An 18951-nucleotide genomic window follows, 5' to 3' on the forward strand; every position below is an offset into this window, starting at 1 on the left:
AGCTTTGAGAAACTGCTCCAAAGAGGCAGGGAGGGAAAGGTCGGTATATATGAGATTTTGGTGAAGAGAGAGTACATGCAGTCAAGCACATATTTTTTCCCAGAAGGTTTCTGCTAGGCTTGTGAAGCTTTTGCTAGTCACGAGGAATAGTCATCACCATGAAGGATTTTAGTGCTTTTCTAGATATAGGGAGATATAAGAATTAGGCTCATAAAATCAGCTCCTAAAAATACCTAAAGACTGTCCTACTAATTTTTCCTCAAGCATAAAGTGCCTCATTTCTGCTTTCCACCCTGAACTCCTTTCAGGGGGTGGGTCAGCTGTAGCAGCACATGATTTAATCCTTATAGAAGTAGATGGCAAGTGCCCGTGGCAAGTGCCAATTTGTGGTTGACATACGTATAGCTGATTCACATTGTTGTACAGCAGAAATGAACACAGCATTGTAGCAATTATGCTCCAGTTAAACAATAACTAAATTAAAAAAAAATAATATGTATGGCAGAAGCCAACACAATATTGTAATTATCCTTCAATTAAAAATAAATGAATGAAGAAAAAATAATAATAAACCCAGGGCTCCCGCAGCAGGGGAGCAGGGGACCACAGTGGAGGCGGCTCTCCAGCCTGCCCTCACCTGCCCTGCCTCTTCCCCCAAGGTGTACAAATGTGTGGTCAAGAGCTGTGCGCAGACCTTCCCGAAGCTGGACACGTTCCTGGAGCACATCAAGAGCCACCAGGAGGAGCTGAGCTACCGCTGCCACCTCTGTGGCAAGGACTTCCCCTCGCTGTACGACCTGGGCGTGCATCAGTACTCGCACAGCCTCCTGTCACAGAACAGCCCCAAGAAGGACAGCGCCGTCTACAAGTACATGATCCCCCTTCCCTCTCCCCGAAGGAAGCCCAGGGGTCCATTCCCTTGGTGGTTCCAACTGCTCAGGTCCAGTGGGACATCTCAAAGGGGAATCTGAGGCTTCAGGGCCCAGCCTGGGGGAGTGGGTTCTGTGCCTTGGCACTGAGGGGGGAGAAAAGGTGGGCCCTCCTTGTATCATTCTTCAACTTGGCAGACATGCAACCTAAAAAAATAAAATCTTAAAAAAGGGAAGCCAATTTTTCCTTGTTCATAGTGGAAAAGAGATTTGTTTTTCCCTAAAGTAAAATATTATGAAAATAGTATTTTGTCTGATAATCTACACAATTTAGATTACATGTAGAACGGTACACTGATTTATTTTTTGGCTGCACCTGGTCTTGGTTGCTGAGCACAGGCTTTCTCTAGCTGTGGCAAATGGGGGCTACTCTCTAGTTGCGGTGTTCAGGCTTCTCATTGTGGTGGTTTTTCTTGTTGCAGAGCATGGGCTCTGGGGTGCGGGCTTCAATAGTCGTGGCTCGTGGGCTTAGTTGTCCCACGGCATGTGGGATCTTCCTGGACCAAGAATTGAACCTGAGTCCCTGCATTCATTGGCAGATGGATTCTTAACCACAAGACCGTCAGGGAAATGCTACATCGATTCTTAAATGAAAAAATGCACAAGTGTGTATTTGAAAGCAAAAATCATAAAAATAAGATTGGTATGTTTTATAATTATAAAATTTAGGTTAAAGTTGGAGCTATATGCTGATTCTTAGAATGGGACAAGGAATGAATTAAATGTGTATTTTATTGGGGGTAATTTTTCTGACAACCTTTACACAGCTGTAGTCTTCTGTTTCAGTCATAAAGAAGGTCCCTTTAGCAGAAATGATGAAGGGCTCCCTCTGTTTTGCCATATGCTTTTAGTCCTTAGAACTTCCGATCATTCTCTTTGGATCCATTGATCATGTAATTGTCCTTGTCATTCTTGTTGGAGCTACTGAGCCTGTGTTCATCCTTGTAGAGTTTCCCTTCCTCAAGAGCTTTCTGGCTCCTCCTCCAGAATCCCATTTGCTGATGGTATTGTCCAGCATCACTTCCATGACTTGGAGGAACCCCTCACTGTTGCTCTCCATTCATTTTGCTGTGCATTAGCCTTATGTCATTTGGGAGCAGCTGCCTCACAAAATCTAGCACATGGGGATAGGTATTAGTGGGGGAAAAAAAAATAGGAGTTTTTGTCCAGGGACTTCCAGTTCATTAGTGAATATTTTCATGTTAGAATGGTTTTGCTTCTCTGTTCAGACTTGTATCTGCAGGGAGTTGGCTGATGACCTCTGTTAATGCATGCCCCCCACCCCAACCCTGTCCCACCTCTAGCTCTTGGGGGAGGCTTCTGGGGTTCAGAAATAAGTAAATACAGACTTTGAGTCTAGAATGCATGGACTGCTTAGGGAGACAGGAGTGTATATATTCTTACTATATGCTGTAATAAAATGCTGTCATAGACATATATACCCACGGTGAGAAGTAGGGCAAGGGACAGGATCCCAGGAGCAATGATATCTGAACTGGGTTTTGAAGGATGAGTAGGAGTTTGCAACTGTAAAGATGGGAAATAAAATAGCAAGTGGTTTAGAATAACTGTTCTATAGAATGGAAGTAGGAGGAGATGTTTAGATGGGGCCTGGGAGAGAAAGTGGGGGCCGGAGCCTGAGGATCTTGTAGAAGCCACAGGAGCTTTGAGAAGCTGGCAGGGGAACTGGGCTCAAGAAGTGGGGTAAAGGGCATCCAACCCTGGGGGAGATTGGGAAATGGGACCCCAGGGGCAGGAAAGCCAGGTGAACTCTGACCAGCTAAGGGGTGATTTCTGGATAACGGTGCATAATTCCCATTTGTAGAGAGCATTTGCTTTTGCCCTTCCAATCTGTGGAATTTCTAGGAGTCCCTGTAGCTGTGTGGCTCTCTGGAGCGAGATGCCAAGTAAAAAGAAGTGAGTTACCTACAAGGTGGCTTGACCTGACTTAGTGACATTGAGCCCTGCCTTCCTGGGAGGTAGGTGACATCAGTCAGTTCAGGTGGCTGTAACAAAATATTATAGACACATGAGAGAGAGAGGGTGCCCTTTCTCTCTGGTCTTTTGTTTTCTTTCTTTCCTTCTTTAGCTGCAGTGGGTCCTGGTTGTGGCATCAGAATCTTCTGTTGCAGCTTGAGGGTTCTTCATGGTGCCATGTAGGCCTCTCTCTAGTGGCGTGGACCTCTCTCTAGCTGTGGCAGGTGGGCTCCAGAGCACGGGGGCTCAGTAGTTGCAGGGCGTGGGCTTAGTTACCCCTCAGCATGTGGGATCTTAGTTCCCTGACCAGGGACTGAACCCACATTCCCCGCGTTGGAAGGCAGATTCTTAACCACTGGACCACCAAGGAAGTCCCTGCTCTTTTCTTATAAGGGCACTAATCTCATCTGGAGGCTCCCACTCTCATGATCTCAGCTAGACCTAAGCACCTCCCAGAGGCTCCATCTGCAAATACCATTACACTGGGGATCAGGGCTTCACCATATGGATTTTGGAGGAACCTAGTTCAGCCCATAGCTGTGGTATTCTCCCCATTGCAAAGATGAGGACATTGAGGCTCAGAGAGGAGACATTAGCATTCCATTATACATGGATAGGCTGTAATTTATTTAACATGTCCCGTACTACAGGTTAATTGGGTTATTTCCAGTTTGTCATTATTATAAACAACATTACAGGGAACAACTTTGGACCTGTATCTTTGCTCATTTGTAAATAAGTTCCTAGAAGTAATTTTGCAGGTCAGAGATCAAAGAAGGGTTTACAAAAGATTAATTACTACCTGAAAAAATAAATTTATGTGCATACAATGCAGTATTTTAAAACTACAGAAGTGCATAGAATGAAAAGGAATTCCCTATCCATCCTGACCTACTTCCGCATCCCACAGGCAATCACTTTCACGAAGTGTTTCTTTTAAACTTACTTTGAGGGACTTCCCTGGTGTTCCAGTGGCTCAAAGTCCAAGCTCCCAATGCAAGGGCTCCAATCCTTGGTCAGGGAACTAGATCCTATATGCCATAACTAGAGATCCCGCATGCTGCGACTAAGACCTTTTGCGGCCAAATAAATAATATTAAAAAAAACCCTTACTTCGACATAATCTCAGACTTCTAAGAAAGTTATATGACTAGTACAAAGAATTCCCATACATATCCTTCACCCACATTTCCCAGGTATTATAATACTAACCACACTGGCTGTATCACTTTCTGAGCTTTTTGAGAATAATTTGCAGACACCATGCTCCTTACCTTTTCTCTTTCATGTGTATTTTCTAAAAACAAGGATAACCTCTTCCATAAAAGCATAGTGTAGTTATCAAAATCAGGAAGTTAAATCAATACAATTCTATTATCGCATTTATAGACCTTATGCAGAAATTTCCAATGGTTCCAATAGCGTCTTTTATAGATGAAGAAAAAACTTTAAAAAAAAACAAAAAAAAAACTTTTTTCTGGTCCCAGGGTCCAATCCAGGATCACACGTTGCATTCGGTTGTCCTTGTCTCTTCAGTCCCCTTTTTGCTGAAACAGTCTTTCTGTCTTTGTCTTTATGACCTTAGTATTTTGAGAGAGTAGAAGCCAGGTATTTTGTAGAATGTGCTCAGTTTGGATTTGTCTGATTTGACCTCAGGGTTGGTCCAGGATCGACACTTTTGGCAGGAGCATCACGAAGCGATGTTGTGTCTTTCTCAGCACATTGTATCAGGAGACACATGACATGGGTTTGCCCTATTGCTGGGCGTGTTACCTTGCATGACTTAGTTAGGGTGGCATTTCTGGCAGGGAGCTTTCATTTTAATGGTCTTGCGAAACTGCCTCCCCAGCAAACCTGTGCCTCCTGCCACCAGAGCCTGAGCCATTCCCATCTTTCTCCCACCAGCTCACAAAGTCTCTGCCCTCCTGGTAGCATGGCTCCCACCCCACCCCTTCCTTCTTTCTTGCCATCTGCAGGCATTTAGCTTGTGGTTTTCAGGCCGTGGCCCAAGGGGGAGTCCCCTGGACCCACCACAGGTGCAGCCTGCCTGTGGGTTTCCCACATGGCCCTGGTGTACAGATGGCAGGGCCCACAGTTCCGTTTTTAGCGTGAATTGCCCACCTGCCTCTAGCTTTGCTCATTGGTACTGCACTGTAAATGGGCCCATTTGCTGGCCAATGTTTTCATGGTGGGAAGACAGTGGGGTCTTTTCTTTAGTGTGGCTTGTGGCCTGAAACTGCTGTTTTGCGGGTATGTTAACCAGTGATGGTGGAGGAGGGGTGTGGCTGGTTACCTCCAGCCCCGTGCAAGCTCTCTCACCTCTCCGCTCCTCCCCTTTTAGGTGTGTCAAATGCGTCAACAAGTACTCCACACCTGAAGCGCTGGACCATCACCTGCAGACCGCCACTCACAACTTCCCCTGCCCGCACTGCCAAAAGGTGGGGACCCCTGCCCTTTCTGGCGAGATGAAAGTAGGGGGCAAGAGGTGGTGGAGCGAAGACCCCACTGTCTCCTCCTCTCCTACCTCAGCACGTGCAGGCCAAGCTTGGGGTTGTCTCTGCAGACAGCACTTCTTCTTGAGGAGTGAGAGCTCTGCCTGGCCTGTCTTACCAGTTGGTCACCCACCCTGGCTGGCCCGGGGTTGCTATTGGGGCCAGGCGGGCCGGCCAGGCTGTGGAGTGAGGACTCTCCTGGGCCCAGGCCCAGCATGCAAACAGCAGCCTTCAACTTCCTGACATCTTATTATCCTGGTTATTACCAGTTCCTTTTTTACAGTGGATCTGGAATCTCTCACTAAAGCCCTTCACACCCATCAAAAATCCAGTCAGGGTTCCATTTTTCACTTTTCCCCAAAACATAATTTTTGTCGAGTTTGTTTGAATCAGGTCCATATACTGTGATTGACTGATCCGACCAAAGTTTCTATTAATCTACAGATTCCCCCATCAGTGCTCTTTTTTTTTTTCTTTAAATGTGTTTGTTGAAGAAGCTGGGCCTTTGGTCCTGTGGAGTTGCCTGAAGTCTGGATTTTGCTGATTGCACCCCCTGGTGTGTCTAACTGGTTTCTTTGTTCTTCTCATTTTCTTACCACCTTTCATGGCAGATTTCCCAGGACAGACAGTCCTGGTTTCACTTCGGCCTCATTGTACATGTTTCTAATTTTACAGCCTAATTTGGGGATTTGGAATTTGTGGTCTGAATAAAAGGTATCATGAATTAGCAAGAACCCTGTGCCAGATGTGATTCTGAGGATTCTATCTGAAACTGACTCATTTAACCCTAGGAGGCTGGCATACTATTTTACAGACAGGGAAGCTAAGGCACTGAAAGATCATCCAGCTAGGAGATAATGGAGTGAGTAAGTAGTTAGGTCTGTGTCCTTGACCACGAATCTGTATCAGATGAATGAAAAAATGAATGAGTACCCTTCCTATGCCTGGGGAGGAAGAAGAATTTGGCTTCCGTGTTTTCTGGCTTTTTTTTTACCTTTCCATTTATTTCTTCAGTTACGTGTTCATTTCTTCATTCATTCCCCTGCTTGTCAGTCATTTAACTCAGGCCCTGTGCTGGGAAATGAGAGCTCCTCTCTGCCCTCTGGGAGATCTTGTGTGAGCAAAGAGCTGTTATTCAAATAGGTTAGATGCTAACTTTAAAAGTGTGGGTGGACTTCCGAGGCATTGAATGTGTGGCATTGAGAAGTCACGGAGGGCTTCATTGAAGCAGTGACCTGAGTTGGGTCTTAAAGGTTGAGTAGGAGTTTGTCCTGCTAAGAGAGAAAGTCTCTCTGGGTAGAAACAACAGCGTGGGCAGAAGCTGAGCCAGCCTGTCTTGACTGGTCTTATGGGTGAGTAGTGGGAGCCATGAGCTTCTAATGACTAAGCTGGGCCCTGTGAGCCTTGACCCCTAGTGGGCAGAAAGAATGGTGTTTCCATAAGAGCTGGTAATGAGGGGCCCCTTGAGCTCGTAATGTGGTACGAGTGGTGAGTCAGACCTGACTCCGACTCCTTTGTCCTGCCAGGTATTTCCTTGTGAACGGTACCTGCGGCGTCATCTGCCCACCCACGGCAGCGGGGGCAGGTTCAAGTGCCAGGTGTGCAAGAAGTTCTTCCGGCGGGAGCACTACCTCAAACTGCATGCTCACATCCACTCAGGTGGGTACCCGCCCCCCTGCAACTTCTGCTCAATCCCCAACTCCCTCCCCTAGACACCCTTTCAGCTCCCCTTTCCATCCCCCTCTGGCCTTCCTTTCCAGCTCCTTCAGCCTGCTTCCTCAGCATCCTCCTGCCCAACCCCTTCCTTCTCTTCATTCCCCACCCCATCTCCTTCCTGGCCCCCTACCCATCTGCCATCTCAAGGGAACAAGAGGTTCCCACCAACACTGTAGTAGAGACGAACCTATGGAGGCTGGTGGAGGGACTCCTGGCTCTGCCTCTAGGAATCATCCCCTTGAGACGACTCTGAGCCCCTGGGACTGGGCCCGCTGTTCTCGATACAGAATTCCTTCCCACACCTTAACCTTTTTAATGACTACAGACCGTTCTGTTGTAATGATCAGAATTACCTCAGTCATTGGATTGGCATTTTTCAAAAGTACTTATTCATCTTAGAGAGGAGGACAGAGAGGAAATAATGGCAGGAAATAAAACAGCCCAATCATAGACCTTTTCCAAAGGGCAGGTTGTGACCCCCGACCCCCGTCAGATGAGAGCTGCTCTCCATGCCCCACCCCCACCAGCCCCACCCATGAAATCTGCAGCAGACGATTTGGGGTGACTCAAGTGGGCCATACTGCTGAGCTATGGAATCTTAGTTCCCTCAAACGCTAAGTGTACACCATGAACCTCAGTTTTCTGATCAAGGACTTACCTTATGGTTTGTTGTGAGGATTCAATCAGATAAGATGTAATCGTCCCCTCCTGTGGGCTTCCCTTGTGACTCAGCTGGTAAAGAACCCGCCTGCAATGCAGGAGACCTGGGTTCGATCTCTGGGTTGGGAAGATCCCCTGGAGAAGGGAAAAGGCTACCCCACTCCAGTATTCTGGCCTGGAGAAGTCCATGGGGTCACAAAGAGTTGGACACGACTGAGCAACTTTCACTTTCATTTTTCACTTTCTCCCTTCCCGTCGGACCCCATTTCAGTAAATGTCAGGACCGTCCGCCTTGTCACCCGTGCCTCAGGCTCATCCTTGACTCTCTTCCTCTGCTGCCCCACAGCCAGTCCATTGGCAAGGGCTGCCGGTTCTGCTTTCTCAGTATCACCTGTACTTGGCCGCTTCCCATTTCTTGTACCAGCCTCCTTCCTGCCTGAGCCCACACCGCCCTCAGTCTGCTCTCCTACTGCAGTCAGATCCTGGCCCTCCTCCACGCGGCCCCGCTGTGGCTTCTCATTCGGCTCAGAGTAGAAACCTTGGCTTTCAGGCCCTCCCTGTCGGGCCTAGCTGCCTTGACTTCCTCTTCTGCCTCATGTTCCCTTCCATGCTCCTTCCACTTTGTTCCTCAGACACACCCCGCACCCTGCCTCTCCTCCTGCCTGGACTCACTCCCAGTGTCTGCCAGGCTCACTCCTTCACCACCTCAGGGCTCACCTCAGGTGTTGTCTCATCGGAGAGGCCTTTCCTGCCCCTCCTAACTGAAGCAGCCCCCTCGTCTCCTTGGCAAAGCAAAGTCCTGAGGAAGGAGAGAGAGGTCTTCCCCAGGCCACCTCTCTAAAGGAGTTGCTGCCATCTGGTGGGGACCCCTGTGCCCCAAATTCAGACTCCCTCTCAGGGCACCCTGGGTCCCCCCAACGGGGTTTCCTCCTGCAGGTGAGAAGCCCTACAAATGCTCAGTGTGCGAGTCTGCATTCAACCGCAAGGACAAACTGAAGAGACACATGTTGATCCATGAGCCATTCAAGAAATACAAATGCCCCTTCTCGTGAGTAGAGACGACCCTGGGTAGGAGGGGCAGGTTTACCAGCTGTGGGGTGGAAGGGGGCCGGGGCTGAGGGCGTGAGGCCCACTCCCCTTTTGTCCTGTCCCGGGTCCTGCCTGGCTGCCTCACTTCCCGCCCTGCTTCCCTGCCCAGCCCCCAGGGTATGAGGGCTAGCAGAGTGGCCAACAGGAGAGGCCTGGGCTTAGCGCGCTCCCCTGACCAGTGTTTTGGGTTCTAGGACACACACGGGCTGCAGTAAGGAGTTCAATCGGCCAGACAAGCTGAAGGCTCATATCCTCTCTCACTCCGGTAAGTTGCTCCTGCACCTGCTGGGAAAGTCTGGTTCAGCTCGAGCCCCCTGGGCAGGACCCTGGAAAGAGCGGGCATGTCTCATGAGATTTGGTATCCCTGCCTGACACCTTCTAGCCAGCAGACTCTTGCTCCCATGAGCCCCGCCTACGTTTGGGTCCTCAGGGTGCACAGAGGTGAGTCAGCCACAGCCTCCAGGTGGAGAAGGGAGCTGACTCATGAGATGACTGTATCAGAGAAGCACCCACTGTGATAGAGATGGGGTCATGTGGGAGGGAGATCCGATTCTCAGTGGGTCCAAGATAAGGCCAGACGGGTTCCTTGGTCCCCTCAGCAGAGAAGGGCAGCTGGGATGTGGAGTAGGGGTCTTCACGTCACTCCTCAGTTTCCAAGGGGCTCCACGGAGCTCCCCATAAGATTGCTGCTGCCCTGGAGCAGCTTGGCTGGCTTCCCACATCCATGTACCATTTGCTCTGGAACACAGTTTCTCAGTGTCAGCACTGTTGCTCTTTTGGATAATTCTTTGTCGTGGATATCTGCCCTGGGCACTGTAGATTGTTTAGCAGCATTTCTGCCTCCAGGAGACAAGCCAAGAAATCCCTGGGTAGTAAAGTCACCCCTGATGAACAGCCACTGGTTTCCAGAAAGGATCTAGTTTGAAATCTGGGAGAGTAGATTGAGGATTTAGAGACAAAGAGGCTAGGTTGGATTCTTGGCATTACCACTGTCCTGCTGGGTGACCTCAGGCAAGTTTCTGCCCCCTCTCTGAGCCAGCATTCTAGGGAAACTGAGGGGGCCGTGGCACAAGCTGTGTGTGGGATGGAGTTGACTTCACAGTGGCCATGGAGGCACCAGTGATTGACCCAGTGAGTGATAGCTGAGAATCTACCACGTGTCAGGCACTGGGGGTGCCATGAGGGAGCCAGGCAGAGCCACACCCCACTTTCCTGGGAAGCTTAGCATTTAGTGGCAGAGATAAAAAATGAACAGCAAACAGATAAGTATATTACACTAAAATATGCTGAGTTCAAAGATGGAAATAAGCAGAGTGAGAGGGCAGAGAATAAAAGAAGTGGGTGTCAGGGAGGACTTCTTGGAGGAGGTGACAGAAAAGCTGAGTCTGAGAGATGAAAAGAGCCAGGAAATGGCTTCCAGGGTGAGAGAGCAGCAGGGGTGAAGCCTTGAGGCAGGGAAGAGATTGGGGAGTGTTTGAGATGAGGAACGGTGGGCAGGGGTCCTAGAGCTCAGAGAGCAAGTGAGAGGAGTGGAAGGGGCTGAGAGGAGAAGGGGCTGGTCAGCCACACGCAGCTCCGTGGGAAACTTGAGGAATCACTGGAGGGTCTGGAGCAGGGGAGTGTCATGGAGGAGTTTTACCAAGACCTCTCTAGGTGCTCTGTGGGGAGTGAGTGGTGTGAGGGGGCCAGGGTGAGGCAGGCCAGCCAGAGAGGGGAGAGATGATGGCGACCTGGCAAAGTCAGCCACAGTGTGGGGGCTGAGCTTGCTGTTCCGGCAGAGGGAAACAGCACACGGAGAGGCTCAGAGGCAGGAGGCTAGCACAGGAGAAGTGGCGGGGGGAAGGTGGGAGCTACAACTGGTGGGAGCAGGGCCCAGGTCACACCCCTGCTCACAGGGCAAGCTGAGAAACTGGGTTTTACTCCCAAGTGCCGAGGCAGCCGTGTAGGGTGAAGAGTCTGGGCGCCTCTCACGGCCTTCCCCTCTCTCCCCAGGCATGAAGCTCCACAAGTGCGCCCTGTGCAGTAAGTCCTTCAGCCGCCGCGCCCACCTCGCTGAGCACCAGCGTGCCCACACGGGCAACTACAAGTTCCGCTGCGCTGGCTGCGCCAAGGGCTTTTCCCGCCACAAATACCTCAAGGACCACCGCTGCCGCCTCGGCCCCCAAAAGGACAAGGACCTGCAAGCCCGGCGACCCCCCCGGAGGCGGGCAGCCCCCCGCAGCGGCAGCGGCGGTGGGCACAAGGTGGTGACCCCCCTGCCTGACCCGCTCGGGCTGGAGGAGCTGAAGGACACAGGGGCCGGGCCCATGCCCGAGGCCGCCCCAGGCAAGCCGCCCTTCTCAGAGCCAGATGCCGTGCTGTCTATCGTAGTGGGGGGTACGGTGGGGGGCGAACCTGAACTGGTAGTGCCTGGGCATGCCGAGGGCCTGGGCTCCAACCTGGCGCTGGCAGAGCTGCAGGCAGGGGCTGAGGGCTCGTGTGCCATGCTCGCTGTGCCTGTCTACATCCAGGCCTCGGAGTGATGGGCCCATGATGTTTGCTCCTGCGTCCTGCCTGATGCTCATCTTTAGGTCCAGAGCCACTGGGAGCAGACCAGAGAGCCTTCCCAGTGGAAGTGAGCCATTGGTCAAAGTCCTTTTGGAACATCATCTGTAAACCCCGGCCCAAGGCCGCCTCTCTGTGTCCCCTGTCCTGCTGGGAAGCCCTGCACCATTCTGGGATCGGAGGCAGCTGAGCCTGAGTGGCCCAGCGTCTGGCTGGTCCAGGCTGGTGGTCGGGCTGCCTAAGAGGGAAGACAGGGCCGTCCCATCCACCCTTCCTCTAGGCTGCCAAGGGGCAGCCTCTAACTAAGCTGCTGAGGCCTGAGATGATTAGAGCCCTTATCTGGTGAACCTTTTCACATGCAGTTCCTCCCAGCATCCCCAGATGACTCTGTAATGTAGGCATGTAGGAGGCACTCGAGTGTCATGGTTAGAGTGGAGCTATCAGCCAGATCTGGCTTCAGATCCAAGCACTGACACTTACTTGCTGTGTGACCTTGGGTAAGTCACTTCCCCTCTCCGAGCCCCACATTCCGTGTCTGTACAATGGGGCTTATGACAGTACTACCTCATAGGGCTGTCATCAGGATCCAGTATGATGAAGTGTGCAAAGAATTTGACATAGTGCTCAGCACTGAACAAGTGCTCAATAAATGTTTTTTTATCAAAAGTGACTCAGGCCCTACCTTTGGCAGTTTATTTCTTAGCTCCTAGGTGGCAGCAGCGCCCCCTCCAAAACACGTAGGGGCTGAGGGGTCCCTTGGCTCCTCACTCACAACTATCCTGCCCCAATAGCCACAGAGAGGTTTGATGCATCCAGAACAGTTATTTTAGATCATGACCCATGGAAACCCCCCTGAGGAAGGGGTTTATAACTCACTTTTGAAAACGCAGAATCCTGGGTCTTAGCCCAAAACCCTCTGTGATCAGAAACTCTAACCAGAGCCAGAGGACCATCTTCCCTGGTGGCTTAGACAGTAAAGCGTCTGTCTACAATGCGGGAGACCTGGGTTCGATCCCTGGGTCGGGAAGATCCCCTGGAGAAGGAAATGGCAGTCCACTCCAGTACTATTGCCTGGAAAGTCCCATGGACAGAGGATCCGGGTAGGGACCCTGGTAGGGCTCCATGGGGTCACAAAGAGTCGGACACGACTGAGCAGCTTCACTTCACCCTCGCGTCCAGCATTGCCTTCCCCGTCTCCAGCTAGCAGGGGGTAAGCACACCAGGCTCCCTGGGAGGCAGGGGGGAGAAAAGGGGCCTTGACCGGTGCTTTCTTATTTATCTTCACCACCAGCTTGCTGGGCCACATTGCCTCAGGTGCAGGAGAGGCCTCTGAGGCTCGAGATGAGACAGGACGGGATTCGAGACGACTGTCGGGCACAATCTAATTACGGAGTTTCCCTGAAGAGGACATCCCTCAGACATCTGTGTGTGGGCCTGCGGCTGGAGCTCAGAGCAGGGCTGACTTCCCCACATCCTCAGGAGAGGGTGTGATGCGGTGGGAGGGATGAGTGAGGCAGCCTTGCACAGCAGAGGGGGTGAGGGCAGTAAGTGTACCTGGCCCAGCCGTCAGAAGGGCCAGGGGAGGGACTGGTGGGGACAGGAAGTCTCAGAGGAGGAAGTAGCCTTTGACACAGAGTGTTTGATGTATGGGTAGATAGAAGAAGGCATGTCAGGCAGAGCAGGGCATGAGCAAAGACATTGAGGTGTGACAGTGATTGAGGCCTGGGGCTGGTGTGTGGTCCAGGGTGACAGAGATTTGGGGGAAATGGGTCAGTCACGATAATCACTAATTGCTTCAAACCTCCATGTGATGGAAGCTGTGTTGTAACCCTTCTGTGTCACATCAGTTCAGCCCCATCAGGTGAGAATTGTCACTTTCCTTATTTCACAGATGAGGTAACAAAGGTCCAGAGAGGCAGAGTTTCGTGCCCAAACACACACAGGAAGTCAGAGTTGGGATTCAAGCTGGGGGGCCTGCTTCCATGTATGCTTAGCCACTCTGCTCTACTGATGGGTCAATTGAAATATGGGTCAATGTCAAATCAGAGAGAGCCTTGGATGTTGGCTTAAGGAATTTTACTCTCTACAATGAATATATTCTCTATTCTCTATAATGAAAGCATCATGGGTGGCATTAAACATTTTTAAAAAAATTGTAACAGTTATAGTAAAAAATGTGAACAACCACATCTCCATCTTAATACAACTGTTTAATTATACTTCTCTTTTTTTCCTGTCAATGTACACACGCATGCACTTATCAATAATCATGAGGACTAAAGTTGACTAGGCACTTACGTCATGCCTGGTGTGCCCTAAGCACTTTAAGGTGAGTGCTACTTTTAATCACATTTTACAGCTAGGATGAGGCAAGGTTAAGCAGCCCCAAGTCACACAGCAGTAAGTGGCAGAGCCAGGCCCCCAAACAAGGGCCATATTAAGATCAGGTCTAATACTTAAAAGATGTGGAGTTGGACTGCAGGTGAGGAGGCTGGGGCAATATTGGGGTTCTCGTAGCTAAATCTGTCCTAGGTTGGCATATGGGAGACTGGGGCCCAGAGAGGGGAAGGCCCACGGTCAAGGGTCACTCAAAGTTGATGACAGAGCTTCTGTAGGACAGGGTGTAGTAGAAAGAGGAACTAACCTTGGCATCCAGGGTTGTCAAATCCAGATTGTGGCATCAGGCAGATCTGGGTTTGAATCCTGGCGCTGCCTCTTCCCAGCTGTGTAACTGGCAAGGTACTTCACCTCTCTGAACCTTGGGGTCCTCATATGTCAAATGGGAAGAATGGTATTAATAGCACCTACCCAATGAGATTTTTGTTGCAACTCAGAAAATTGAGCTAAAACAGAGATCACAAACTGGCAGCCTAAAGGCTGATAGACTTTGACTTTCACAGTGTTTGGAAAAAATGTTATGAAATTCGAGACCTACAATCATGAAAAGTAAGAGGCATTCCCTCTGTGTCAGGAACAAGACCATGGTGCCTGCTGTCATGACTTCAACATTATGTAGGAGGCCTAGCCAACAGCAAGACAAATAATATAAAAATTTACTGCATTCCTGTACTCCAGAAGTGATTAGAAAATATAATTTAAATTTGGGAGATTTTACATAAAAATCCAAGTTTCTGAGTTCTTTTAAAAAATGGGAGGGAATTCCCCTGAAACCCACTGGTTAACGGACTCTGCACTTTCACTGCTGAGGATGTGGGTTCAATCCCTGGTTGGGGAACTAAGAGCCCTCAAGCTGCAAAGCACAGCCAAAAAAAGAAAAGAAAAGAAAAATGGGGTATCTGGCCCTAAGGGGCAGCAGTCAAGTGGAGCTCACCCTTTCAGGTGAGCACTTATGTTACATGTGTCTCAAAAGTGGAAAAGCAAGATGGCCAGGCAGGGCCACATGATTTTTCATGTTCCTGGCCCACTTTACTCATTCATCTTATTTATAGACTCTGGGTATATGACTTTGACCCTGGTGGCTCAGATGTAAAGAATCTGCCTGCAATGCAGGAGACCTAGGTTTGATCCCTGGGTTGGAAAGATCCCCTGGAGAAGGGAATGGCAACCCACTCCAGTATTCTTGCCTGGAGAATTCCGTGGACAGAGGAGCCTTGCGGGCTACAGTCCATGGGGTCAAAAAGAGTCAGACACGACTAGACGACTAAGCACACACACATGTGACTTTGAGGAACCCTGGAAATCTTTCTTCCTCTTCCAGTTTTCTCTAAGCCAGAGCTACCCTCAGTTTCTCTATCAATAAACGTGGGGAGTTCAGTCATGGCTTTACTGACTGGTTACTAAGCGCCACACCCTGTGCTCTGTACCTTATTTGCATGTTACTGGAGTCCTTAAGACACCCCTTGGAAGCAAGCTGTCCTGTCATATCCATTTTACAGGTGGGGAAACAAAGGCTCAGAGAGGTATAGCAGCTTGCCCAAGGACTCACTGCTGGAATGTGTAGAGCTGGGTCTCCAGTCTAGGACTGATAGACTCCAGAGCTCCTGCCTAGTCTGAGGATTTCTAAAGGTCTTGCCAGCTCTGATGAGATGATTATTTTTAGAACCACTTCTCTGAGGCTCCAATCAGAGCTCAGCCACACTATCCTCTCCAGGCCACCAGCCTCTCCTGCATGGATGACTGTATCATCAGCCTTCTCTCTGGCATCATCTGCTTTCTCTCTTTCCCCACCACGATCCCCACCAGTTTGACCACAAGAGCCCAAGTGATCTTTCTAGAGCCTGATCAGATTATGGCGCTTTCCTGTTGAAAACCCTCCAATGGCTTCCAATCACATCCAGAATGAACTCTACGGTTTTCCCTGTAGATTTCCAGGTTCTATGATGCAGACCTTGTCCCCTACCACTCTTCTTCTTTCACTCCACTCCAGCCACACCTGCCCTCTAGCTGTTCCTCTCTCATATAAACTGGTTTTGTTGCAGGAAGGTGGACCCCTTCCAGGGCCCAAAAACCGGGCTCTTGTCTAACACTCGGAAATGAATTGTCCAAGGAGACACATGTGCTGACAAAACAAGAGATTTTATTGGGAAAGGACTCCCGGGTGGAGAGCAGTAGGGTAAGGGAACCCAGGAGAACAGCTTTGCCACTTGCAGTCTCGGATTTTATGATGGGATTCATTTCCAGGTTGTCTTTAGCCAATTGTTCTGACTCAGAGCCCTTCCTGGTGGTGCACGCCTTGTTCAGCCTAGATAGATGCCAGAGAGAAGGATTCTGGGATATGGTCGGACATGCGGTGTCTCCTTTTGATCTTTCCTGAACTCTCCGGTTCAGTTCAGTTCATTTGCTCAGTCGTGTCTGACTCTTTGCGACCCCATGAATTGCAGCCTCCCTGTCCATCACCAACTCCCGGAGTCTACTCAAACTCATATTCATCGAGTCGGTGACGCCATCCAGCCATCTCATCCTCTGTCGTCCCCTTCTCCTCTTGCCCCCAATCCCTCCCAGCATCAGAGTCTTTTCCAATGAGTCAACTCTTCGCATGAGGTGGCCAAAGTACTGGAGTTTCAGCTTTAGCATCATTCCTTCCAAAGAAGTCCCAGGGCTGATCTCCTTCAAAATGGACTGGTTGGATCTCCTTGCAGTCCAAGGGACTCTCAAGTGTCTTCTCCAACACCACAGTTCAAAAGCATCAATTCTTCAGCACTCAACTTTCTTCACAGTCCAACTCTCACATCCATACATGACCACTGGAAAAACCATAGCCTTGACTAGACGGACCTTTGTTGGCAAAGTAATGTCTCTGCTTTTCAATATGCTATCTAGGTTGGTCATAACTTTCTTTCCAAGGAGTAAGCATCTTTTAATTTCATGGCTGCAGTCACCATCTGTAGTGATTTTGGAGCCCAGAAAAATAAAGTCTAACACTGTTTCCACTGTTCCCCCATCTATTTCCCATGAATTGATGGGACCAGATGCCATGATCTTCGTTTTCTGAATGTTGAGCTTTAAGCCAACTTGTTCACTCTCCTCTTTCACTTTCATCAAGAGGCTTTTTAGTTCCTCTTCACTGTCTGCCTAAGGGTGGTGTCATCTGCATATCTGAGGTTATTGATATTTCTCCTGGCAATCTTGATTCCAGCTTGTGCTTCCTCCATCCCAGAGTTTCTCATGATGTACTCTGCATATAAGTTAAATAAGCAGAGTGACAACTCTCCAGTTGGTGGTGGCTTATTAGTTCCGTGTTCCTTACCAGCACCTCCTGTCATAAAACAACTCATGCAAATGGTTACTATGGTGCCTGGCCAGAGTGAGTGGTTTCAGTCTGTGTGCTTCCCCTAACAGTTTCTGCCTTGGGGCCTCTTTCTAGAATGCTCTTTCCCCAGATTTTCCTATAGCTGGCTCCTTCCCTCTATTCACTGTTGTCCAAAAGTCATTTCTGCAGAGAGGTCTTCCCTGGCCAATCTGTTTAAAATAAACCCCACCCACTCCCATTATTCTCTGGTCCCTTACCCTGCTTCATTTTTATTCATCTTTGACATTATATTAGACATTCCTTTATTGTCTGTTCCCCTCATTAGAAGCCCACAAGTTCAAGGACTTTTGTCTGTTTTGTTCACTGGTATATCTACAGTGCCCAGAACTTCCCTGGAATTGCTTGATCAATATTTGTTGAGATACTCTGAGAAAACAAGGTCCCCTCCACAATCCCCTCCTCCCACCTCACAGAGGCCAAGTTTCCCCAGTAAGAATCCTCCATGTAGGCTGAGAGAGAGCTGGGAGGTAATGTCTGATATGAAGGGCTCTTTCCTTTGTCTTAAAAGGGAGCTGAGAATATCTGGGACAAATGAAAAGGCGGTGGCTTGGAAGTCTCAGTTGACAGAGCAGGTATCCTGCCTGGCCCAGGAGAACCGGTTGGACTGATTTTATCACCCCTGGGGAGGAGGGAGTGACAGTAGCAGCTGCAGATGCTCCCAACCCCCAGGGTTGCCAGCAAGTGCCCTGCGGGTTCTCAGGACCTGGAGGGGGTTGGTGTCACGGAGTTTAGTAGTTCTGCATCAGGGGTGGGGGTGACCCCCTCGACTGGCCAAGGGTGGCTGGCGTATGGTTCGTCACAGAAGCTGAGGCAGGAGGTCAAGGCCCAACTTCATTGTGTTGAATCACAGAGAGTGAACTGAAGCCCAGAGAGGGGAAGGGTCTTCTCAGGCTCACTAAGTTCAGATCCAGCTCTCCTGACCTGAAGGATCATAGTGACTCCAGCGAGCCTGAGGTTCTTTGTTGGGAAAGAATTCGGAGACAAGCAGAGAAGTTAAGAAAGTAAAGTGAAAGTTTATTTAAGCAAAGATATACTCTCAGAGGCAGAGGGGGCAGACAGGTGAAGAACTGCTGCCCTAAGCCTCTTTGGCAATCTGGTTACGAGGGGCCTACAAGTGAAGGGGTGGAATATTCACTGGGGAAGGAGGAGTTTGGGGGTTGGCTTCCCTGACTTTCATGGTTGGTGATGCCATCCAACCATCTCATACTCTGTCGCCTCCTTCTCATCCTGCCTCAGTCTTTCCCAGCATCAGGGTCTTTTCTAATGAGTTGGCTCTTTGCAGCAGGTGGCCAAAGTATTGGAGTTTCAGCTTCAGCACCAGTCCTTCCAATGAATATTCAGGACTGATTTCCTTTAGGATTGACTGGTTTGATCTCCTTGCAGTCCAAGGGACTCTCAAGAGTCTTCTTCAGCACCACAATTCAAAGGCATCAAGTCTCTGGTGCTCCATCTTCTTTATGGTCCAACTCTCACATCCATACATGACTACTGGGAAAAACATAACTTTGACTAGACGGATCTTTGTCAGCAAAGTGATGTCTCTGCTTTTTAATACGCTGTCTAGGTTCGTCATAGCTTTTCTTCTAAGGAGCAATAATCTTTTAATTTCATGGCTGCAGTCACCATCCGCAGTATATGTCACCATACGTAGTCACTAATTGTTTTTTTTCTTGTGCTGAAGATATTTTCAAAGAGCAATCCCAGACCCCCCCAAAAAAAACCCTGACCTAAATCTGACTCCCTCACATTGTTATTCATGGGCACCTAGTCCCCC

General features: G+C 49.6%; 1 protein-coding gene across 1 annotated transcript in view; it reads left to right on the forward strand.

Annotated features, from left to right (window-relative positions):
• Window positions 1-12074, forward strand: part of ZNF341 (zinc finger protein 341) — a 35569-nt gene extending 23495 nt beyond the window's left edge. The window contains exons 10-15 of the mRNA XM_010855009.1: window positions 660-868; window positions 5248-5344; window positions 6925-7057; window positions 8711-8822; window positions 9058-9128; window positions 10856-12074. Of these exons, the coding sequence (XP_010853311.1) occupies window positions 660-868; window positions 5248-5344; window positions 6925-7057; window positions 8711-8822; window positions 9058-9128; window positions 10856-11385 (1152 nt within the window). The 3' untranslated portion in view covers window positions 11386-12074. The remainder of the gene's footprint in view (window positions 1-659; window positions 869-5247; window positions 5345-6924; window positions 7058-8710; window positions 8823-9057; window positions 9129-10855) is intronic.
• Window positions 12075-18951: the final 6877 nt, after the last annotated feature.

The sequence above is a fragment of the Bison bison genome, unplaced genomic scaffold (genome assembly GCF_000754665.1).
Source record: "Bison bison bison isolate TAMUID 2011002044 unplaced genomic scaffold, Bison_UMD1.0 scf7180017864352, whole genome shotgun sequence".
Taxonomy (NCBI): Eukaryota; Metazoa; Chordata; class Mammalia; order Artiodactyla; family Bovidae; genus Bison; species Bison bison.